This window comes from Teleopsis dalmanni, chromosome 1 (genome assembly GCF_002237135.1).
Source record: "Teleopsis dalmanni isolate 2A chromosome 1, ASM223713v2, whole genome shotgun sequence".
Lineage (NCBI taxonomy): Eukaryota > Metazoa > Arthropoda > Insecta > Diptera > Diopsidae > Teleopsis > Teleopsis dalmanni.
Window position 1 is genome coordinate 23557970 of NC_051846.1, and position 10005 is coordinate 23567974.

At 27.8% G+C, this 10005-nt stretch overlaps 2 protein-coding genes across 3 annotated transcripts; one reads left to right on the top strand and one right to left on the bottom strand.

Moving 5' to 3' along the window:
• Positions 1-13: 13 nt before the first annotated feature.
• On the top strand, positions 14-3483 carry LOC119683697 (beta-1,3-galactosyltransferase 1-like). Of its 2 annotated transcripts, XM_038097512.1 has the most exons (5): positions 14-775; positions 837-993; positions 1324-1471; positions 1532-2281; positions 3243-3483. In XM_038097512.1, exons 1-5 carry the CDS (start codon positions 457-459, stop codon positions 3306-3308), a joined length of 1440 nt encoding a protein of 479 aa, XP_037953440.1. In that variant the 5' UTR covers positions 14-456; the 3' UTR covers positions 3309-3483. The 2 variants fall into 2 exon arrangements, with proteins under 2 accessions (XP_037953440.1, XP_037953433.1); XM_038097505.1 differs by lacking the exon at positions 3243-3483 and having other exon boundaries at positions 1532-3234.
• A 3823-nt stretch (positions 3484-7306) lies between these two features.
• On the bottom strand, positions 7307-8542 carry LOC119668367 (charged multivesicular body protein 5). The gene is made up of 5 exons (XM_038077846.1): positions 8234-8542; positions 8025-8176; positions 7801-7966; positions 7498-7728; positions 7307-7437 (listed from the first exon to the last, which is right to left on the bottom strand). Exons 1-5 carry the CDS (start codon positions 8300-8302, stop codon positions 7375-7377), a joined length of 681 nt encoding a protein of 226 aa, XP_037933774.1. The 5' UTR covers positions 8303-8542; the 3' UTR covers positions 7307-7374.
• Positions 8543-10005: the final 1463 nt, after the last annotated feature.

Below are 10005 nucleotides of genomic sequence, written 5' to 3' on the forward strand. Positions count from 1 at the left end.
TTAATTTTGTTTATTGCAATTCCAATCAGTTGCGTTTATCGGTGGATTTGTGATTGTCTTATTTGCAAAGCAGGGAAATTATTTTCAAATAAATCAAATTTTACGCTGATAACAGAAATTTTCGTTAATATTCTTTTATAGTTATATAGTTATGTAGAACACGTGATAATTAATTAATTTCATGGTAGCAAAATTTTTACCGAATATGGAAATGGAATAACAATTCAATTAAAATGTATTATTGGAAACTTGTATAATTCTAAAATCCATTAAATGTAATTTGATTGATAAAATTACAATAATGTCCATAAATATATAAATTAAATGAAGACAGTGTAAAAAATAAAACATGCATTTTAAATGCAAGCCAAGGTCAATGGACGCTGCCCCGATGACAAATATTCACATAAAAATATAAATAGAATCAGCAGGAATTCATAATTCACAAGATGAAAAATGCCTTCTCAAAAACAGGAAACACAATTTCTGCTCAAACAAAAAAGCGCAACCCCTGCAAACCCAGCTTCCGTAACTTATATCAATTCATCCAGTAGCGACAGTGAAGACGATGATGATCAACATGAAAGAGCATACAGAATGAAGGTGAAATTAGAACCGACAAGTAAATTGAAACAAAGCTCGTCCAGACGACGACGACACCAAATACATCGTGGTGCGCGACGCATTGGGCGTATAGTCTTATGGACGCTTCTTTTGCCAACATTTCTCTTCATTTTATATCTACCATTGTATTCTGATGTACATAGCCGTAGTGGTAAGCCATATTGTAGATACGCTTTATTATAATAAAATTATTGAACATTTCACTTTTTCAGCTCCTCTGCCCGGTTGGAGTTTAAATACATCCCGGCATATGCCAGACTATGTGCTGCCTGATACGAACACAACTATAATCGAACCCCACAACTTATGCCATGAGAAAATTTTTATTTTAATTGTTGTTTGCTCGAGCGTACAGAATTTTGCAACACGGTAAGTTGATTGAGATATACTGGATTATATCAAAGATAAGCGCTTTGCAATATACGTTCATATATGTATATTGTATGTTAACACATGCAAGGGTTGCAGCTTTTTAAATGGTGTATAATTTATCTATTAAAACATAAAATAACAACTTACTGATATATGTATTTAATATTGTTATCAAATTACATTTGATAAATCGTTTCCGACATTTATTACATTATCAACCCAAAGCAGTATTTATGTCATTACGTTAAGTAATAATTGTTTATAATTATTATAACTAAATGTTTTTTTTTAATATACGAATATTGCTAATGATAGTTATATTTTTAGTCAAATCATACGTGAAACTTGGGGAAATACAACACAGTTCAACTACGACAAGTTCTCCGAGATGCATGCACACCTTAATAAAAATTACCTGAATCCAACGATTGAACGCATCAAATATTACAGCGAATTTTTAAAAATTGATAAAAATGTAATAAATTCAGTTATAATTGTTATTATCTTTATATATAACGAATTTTGTTATTTATAGGACACAATAATGCCTGATACAGTGCCCATAAAAGTTGTTTTTCTTGTGGGTCGCAACGAACCTGACATTATGATTGGCAACGAAACTGTTAATGCACTAATACACAAAGAAGCCCAACAATACCAAGATATCATACAAGAGGATTTTACAGACACCTATAATAATTTAACTCTTAAATCTGTTATGGCACTGAAATGGATAACTAAACATTGCCTAGGTAAAGTTGCATTCTTCATGAAGAGTGACGATGATACCTTCGTGCACGTACCCAATTTAATACATTTCCTATTGGGCGGCACTATTCCGCTTTATAATAACACTTTAGATATGCATGATTTAAAAAGTTATGAAGTACTTTCAGCTAGAAATCGTTTAAATAAAACAAATAACTATTTAACGGGTCATCTGTTTTGCACAAGCCGCCCGATTGCAAATATAACCAGTAAATGGTATATGCCATACTATATGTACCCAGAGGATAAATATCCACGTTATCTTTCTGGCGCTGGTTATATGATGAGCATGGATGTCGTGCCACGTCTATATGATATGTCACTGAATACATCTTTTATATATTTAGAAGATGTTTATTTGACTGGAATGTGTGCTGAGAAATTGAATATACCACGTGTGCATCAGCCACTCTTTAGTTATAACCGTGCTACAGAATGGTGCAGCTTTAAAGGCAGCATAACACAACATGAGCTAAAGGACGACAGCTTACTTGATGCTTACGCTTTTGTGGCAAATGTAAGTAATCGCTGTAGGCCACCTAATAAATATTTTAAGCTTTTACGTTTGCGCAAAAACTCCAACTGCGTTTAGAGTAAGTTTGAAAACGGCTAGAGTAGTTCATTTTTGCTAAATGAATGCATTTGAATATATGTGACATGCACATCGGGTAAGGTAACCGACTTTACAATTTTATAAGTATTCAAACAAGACGTATTCACACTATTTCCAAATATTTTAGCTATCAAATTATATGGGTTTATTAGATTCTAATTTCGGTTATTTATTTATTTTAGAATGAAAAGAATCACTTGTTTAACCTAAATGTAGTGAGTAAGTAAGGTCTTATCAGAGTTTAAGTGTACTTAACAAATTGCGATAGTAAATTTTTTAAAATGTTTTAGATTAAATATAGATAAAATTTCTAATTACCAAGTAATTATTGATTACCTTAAATATTATTGCACTGAGTCTACACTGACACGACTTCGGTAAGATTTTTTGTTAGCAAGTAAAATTCGAAAATAATATTAAAAAATTCGAAAAAAAATAATACTATTTGTATTCGAACAGAAAAATCTTGTCAAAGGTTACCCAGTGTAAACGCCAAGTAAGATATAGCTTCTAGCAATGAAATTTAAGAATTTTATTTGTTTTTAAGATCAAAAATTATTTCTCAAAAAATATTTATAAAACAGTATAAGCTACTGTAAAAGTAAACACTATATATAAAGTCATAATCATGTATATATTCATTCGGATTGAATTAAAAAAACTTTACATCGGTTTAGTTACATTTTTCACTACACCATAAATAAATATTGCTTTTTTTTCGATTTACGGATTAGTTCCGGTGTGAAGTCCTTGCATTACAGTCAATAATTTAGATAACAAACGACATGATTTTTGAAATATAGTGTAGATGTGTAATTGTTTAACGTGCATTGGTTATATATAACTAATTTTATTTTTGTATTAGATATTCGAAGTTTCGAACATTAATCCACCATGTGTCGAAGACAGTGAGCTGCTCAACAATTTTTGAACCTGATATTGTGTTTGAGTGTTTGTTGTTATATGAATTTTATTTAAATAAAAAAAAAATTAAATAAAACTCACGACTTTGCCCAAATATTCGAATTCGAATATTCTCATCGTAAAACTATAAAGCGCTATTTTATATATATGACAGTTTTACTATTCTTATAACATAGAAAATGATTTCCTAACTGCTTTTATCAGATGTGAAGTACTCGGAAATTAGTGTGAATACGTCTAAAATATTATTAATAAAATTATAAGAACAAAATTTTTTAAAATAATTTTAAGTTTTCTATTTTTTGTTTTTATCTTTATTTTACACTTAGCACAGGTCTGATTTTTCAAGACTCCCATTTTTTAAGTATAATTGCTTTAAGTAATTTTAAGAATTTTAAATACTGTGATTTGATTTATATGCGTCCTCTTTATGTTATTATGCTATAAACATTATTTTTTTTTTCATTTTCAAAATGTAAATGTCAATACCTTCTATATATGTATATCTGTAATCCATCGGAATCATACTGCATCACAATTAATTATAACTACAAAAATGTAACAAAATTTTTATGTAAAGAATTTTTTATAAAGATAATTACTGAAGTATCACGAAAATATCCTAAATGTAATTTAATGATAATAGATCACTAAAATTTATATTAAAATTAGTATTCATAATATCAGTGCAAATTCATACAAATTAATTGCTTATTAATAATGATTCTTAAATGTATTTTAATATTCTAAATTAATATATTTATCTTTTTTAACTTAGTCATTGTACGAAAAGCTTTAATTCCGGTGCACACGAGCATCCAACAACGCTACTCGCCTATATTTGTGATGAAAAATGCTTACAAGGGATCGTCGCGCAGGCAGTACTGGTTAGTGTTCATTGTGCGATATGATCAAAATAATCCACAACCAGTTGTTGTTAACATAATTTCTTCTATCGTGGCATAGATACATACATCCAAATATTGCTACAAATGAGTAAAGCGTTCCCTTCGATTTTCCTACGTCGATCTTTTTCTTCGTATTATTATATATCGAAGCTTACCGCAAAAGGTCGCATATAGAACAAAGTTTTAAAGGCTTCATATCGAGGTAGTATCCTCTTCTAAACCACATTTATATAAGAACAAGTTTCCTCTGGCCATAAAATACCGTCTCCAATGCCATAATAATTAAATCTTCCCTTTATATTGCAGACGTCGATCCTTTTCTTCGTATCATGAATGTATAGAATCTTACAACAATAGAAACAACATCAGTTAAATCGATAAAAGATAAGAGTTTTCAGCCCTCCAAATCATATCCGACCAAAATCAGTATTTCGTGATCAATTTTGTATCAAAACAAGGTTTTGAACAGGGCTCTTACTTAAATTTTGTGAGATAAAACACCTCTCCCTTATGCAATGTGAAATATTCTAGTCTAATACAGGGTATATCCAAGTGCTAAACATTTACTTACATCTCCGATTTGTGCTCTAATTGCTTATATACCACTCACAATGCCAATTATCGGTTTTTGTTTTTGCCCCAAATGCTTACACAAACTTAAGCTATATTCATATATGATCAATTAAGGTGGAGAGACTCTTTGATCTGTTCCCAGACTAAGTTAAATACTCACACTAATAATAGCTCTTCTTTATTCTCACCCCAGTCTCCCTTATTCTTCTTATTTATATATGTTTTGTCAATTCTCTTATGTGCTTACTTTTCATCCTGGTTAGACTTTGGTAAGACTTTTATTTATTCCCTTATTCTTCTTATTTATATATGTTTTGTAAATTCTCTTAAGTGGATGAAAAGTATCCTGGTTAGACTTTGGTAAGACTTTTATTCTTTTTCACTAATTCATAAAAAATTTTATTAGTAAAAAAATTCGAAAATAATACGTATTTGCATCCGAACATACAAGTTTTGCCAAAATCTAACCAGTGTAAACACCGAGTGAGACTTAAATCATTACAACAATAGAAACCAGTATATCTCATATCTGCAAATACGGTGGAGTAGCGGTACTGGATATTTTTGAATCCTCGTGTATACCTGAGTAAGATTTCTTATGACTTGTGTTACAATATATCTCTATCGCAAACGATGTGGAATAATTTTGTGAACAAACAATAATATATAAACTTAGTCAAGCTCAGGCTAAGAGAATAGAATATAGTTAGATATATGATTATTAATTAAGATATATGAATTATTAATTAATTAACTACAAAACTTTTCACAAATACAAATTTTATTCTATTGTTTAATTATAAAAAAAGTTAAAAACAAATTTATTATTAAATTTAGTTGCCATTCGTTAATAACATTATAACATTAACATAATAATATATTGATTTTAAAAAATGATCTTTTTTAAAAAATATCAGTTTCTTGATATCATTGAAATAACTACAGGCCATAAAATCTTATAATTAGGTGTAGTGTAGAATTGAACTGATAAAATATGTATTTTTGTATGTTGATACGTAAATAATTTAATATAATTAATAAAATTTTAATCAATTTATTTAGCATGTATAAAAATTATTTAAAAATGATTCATTAAAAATATTATCAAAATTGTTTATATATATTTTTTAATAGACACATATAACTAATACTTTTGGTGATTTTACATATAAGAAATAAATTATTTGTATATTTGATTAATTTCGATTATTATATATAAGTATATATAAATAATTATGTGTCTTTGTTTAAATTAATCACAACAACAGCATTACTAGTTGTAAACTTTCATTTTAATTAATAACTAATTTTAAATTATTTTTTTTTCACTAGCATTTAACATATTATAATTTTAAATAATTTAGCACAAGCTATTCAAATGTAATCCTCGCATAAAGTTTTACTGATATATGTACATGCGTATAACATATACGTTTGAAACATATATGTTTAATATTTATTAAGTTTATAAAAAGATAAATTTGCTTTTAATTTAAAAAAAACTTATGCAAAATATTTTTTTTAACGTTTTATATACTTTACGCTTTTTTATGATTATAGGGTATATATGATAAATGTTACTATTGGTAGATCTATCAAATTAATATATGTCTGGTATTATGTATTATTATATTATGATCATCAATAAAATGAAAATAATAACTTTAACACAGAATTTTTAATTATATACTGAAAAAAAATATATATTTTTTATTTATTAGAGTAAATTTGAAAACGGCCATTTATCAAGATGACTTAAAAATCAGAAACTATAAGTACTAGCTGTGCACTATATTCCTCTCGTAATAACTTCAATATTTATATAATGTTTCTGTTGTATTATTCTCAGTGTAGTGATTATCTTTGCATAAGATCTTGAGTGATCATAACTGCTGCTCAAACAATCTTTATAAATATAAAAAAAAAACGCAAACGTGTAGCCTCTACACGATCAAGTGATTGACAAGTATTTGTACTTGTTAAACACTTGCTGTGAAGTTGTGATGAAAACTTTCATTGCAACGTTTAAGTGAGTTGCAAAAGGTACCAAAAACGTGATCGTGTAGCAGCTAAGTTGATATCCAGAAAAATTTTCTCACATTAATAGTACTATTCATGACTTCCATGACAATTTCAATTTTCTCATAATTATGGTAAGATTAGTTTCTTTACACCAGGTTTCATCGTCTGGACTTAGGTCAATGTTTAATAAAATCCCAGTCAACTTTATCTACTTACAGGTCCCAGTGGCCTACAACAACATCATTTGAAGCCTTTAGTACTGCTACCCAACCCTAACTAAACATTAGACGCTCAGCTCTTCGAAAGAAGTTTAAAAATATTCTAACATGAAACCAGTATGGAAGCTTCCGGCATATGTTAGTATTCTTCTCCTCAAATAATTAAAATGATATAAAAATTAAATTTTGTTGTAGTTCAGCACTTTTCGAAGTCTCTCTAATAAATTATAATAAATAGCAATAATTGAGTTAGTAACAATTTTATTTAAGTGAAAAATGCTTTTCTGAGTGTAAACTTTTAAATTTTTATAAATATTATATTCAATATATAAGCAAATAATTTTGAAATTGTTTATGAGGTTTTTAGAGAAGTTGGTATTTTAGGAAGTCCAAACTCATCAGTTTCAATTTGATTCTATGAAAAGAAAAATAATTCTAAATAAATTCGTTTTATATACATATCAATATTACTCACCTTTCCTGGCACAATGCTATCTGCACCAGGTTCCTTATCTGGTGCAGACGGCGCTTTAACCATATCATCTAAATAGCTGGTGTCATCGTCTAAAGCAATCTCATCACCTAAAGCATCTAATTCGGCTTCAAGCTCATCATCATCAACTTCAGGCATACCGTAAGTGCGTCCCAATGCTTCCTGCACATCGTCAGCTTGTTCTAACATATCAGCCATATCATCATGTATATCCTAAAATAAGCACATATAATAATTTTTATTATTAAAGTTACAATTAATATTAAAATTATAATTTGAACATACTTCAATTTGATCGATATTGATTTTCTTAAACTCTTTCTGCATAACTTTGTTTGCATCTTTCATTGCAGCCACGGTATTTTGTGTGTCCTTAAGAGATTGTGCTGCATAATTGGCTTGTTCCATATTAAATGATTGATTGTGCAAAGACTCAGCTTGTTGTTCATAACTAAATAATATCTATTGATAATTGAATACAAAAAATATATTTCTCATTTTTCACTTACGCTTTTTTCTGCTTTAATACGCGCATAGCTTTTTGTTTGACCGAATTTTTTGCTGGTCCCTCACGCATCTTTGACATTTGATCGCGATACTTACGTAGCTCAGCTTCAAGTTTTGCAATCTTTTCTTCAATAGATTTAGCTCTCGAATCCACCTATATATGCAAAATAGATGAAATATTTGCTTTCCGATAAAAAAAATTTTTACTTACACCAGCAATGCAGTCATTGAGATTCGGTGGTGGTTCCTTTTGCTTGCCTTTACCAAATAGACGATTCATTTTTATGTATTTTTATATACGTTTTAAGTTTTGATTAAATGAAATTTTTAGTGTCGAAAATTGTAGCTATTTATTTTGTTATTACGTTTTCACGAAAAATAATTTTGGATGACTAATTTCTATTGTTTTGACATATACTGCTTCTATGGCACTCAAACTGTACAATTGTTCTGTTGGTTAAAAGTGGTGCCAAAGCCACTATTGGTTTTATTTTCTATACATTTTGAGTTGCCAACACTTACTAAAAGTGAAATAAGCTTAAATAATTGAAGGCAACGGGAATTCATGCGTCACGCTAATGCATGTTATGTTGGTACATCATAAAAAAATAAAATAATAAATATATAGAATTAGTAAAAAATTGTAATATTTGTGTTGTCTATAGAAATTAACAGGGTACCAGTTCCCAACGGAGCGGAACACCGCGGCCATAGTTAATTCTTTCTGATGAAAACTCAATAGGCGAGATTGACTGAGTCGATTACGCATAAACGCATTTTTGTAGATTAGTACATAGCTTACAGCGAAATTAATAGCAGGCTCATATAAATTAACTTAAGGTATGTGCATGTAAAGCAAACAAATTACATTTTGTATTAAAATTAATAATAAAACTAAAATGAAAAATTAAGATTAATATTAATAATGAACTAAATTCAATATTCAGAATGCAGGAAATTTTGAAATTTCCTTTTATTACAAAATTTAAAATTCAGAATATTTATACCTTAATAGGTATAAACTTGTTGACAACTAATATGTTAAAAATTTTGAATCGCTTTTAAATTATACTTTTTTCACATACTCCGAAAAATTATTGTATTTTTGTTTGTATGTATTTATAAATATTTATAATATTTATTTTCCACAATTGAATCGTATAAAATCATTCGCTTTTGCATTTATGTTTACAATTTGTTTGTTTTAAATTCGGTTTATTTTGAAAATTTATTTTCTTTTGTATTTGTCACAGATTAAATAATATTTCATGTTTCAATTAAATGCTCTTCAATAATACATGAAGTGTACGAGTAAATAGTAAGTGTAATTTCTATACTCTTTTCGTTATATATATATATATGCCAAAAATTAGTTAAAAGTGGCAGTGTAAACGCAGTATAACATTGTTACTAGTAAATTATTTTGTATTAAATAAAAATCTAAAATAATGTCTTTAATTATATTTCTAATAACTCGCCAATAAATTTAAATGAATTTATGAATTTAAATAAAATGTATTCTTTAGTTTGAGTAAAGTGCGTAAAACTATAAAGAAATATATATGAAATTTCTACAAAAAATTTATTGGTATTCATATTATACTTGTGTTACAGTAACATTTAGCGATCTATAATTTCACCCTATATTTATCTTTTTGATATTTTTGTTTCATCTTTTTGACATTAAGTTATAATGTCTAACAATAACTGTAACGGTATATTTACACACAAAATTCGTATAAAAATGTGCTTTGATAATAATAAAACTTAACATACCATAAAATAAAATAACTGCTTCATTTTATTTTCGTTTTTTGTATATTTTGAAAGTATATGTATTTAGTTTTTTTTGTTGCCATTTTTTGTAAATTAAATTTATATGTGTTAAATTTATAAAAACATACAAGTATAAGGTACATGATAAATATATGGTCTAAAATTAATAAATATAATTAATATATGTATCATGTTTTCATTATCAAA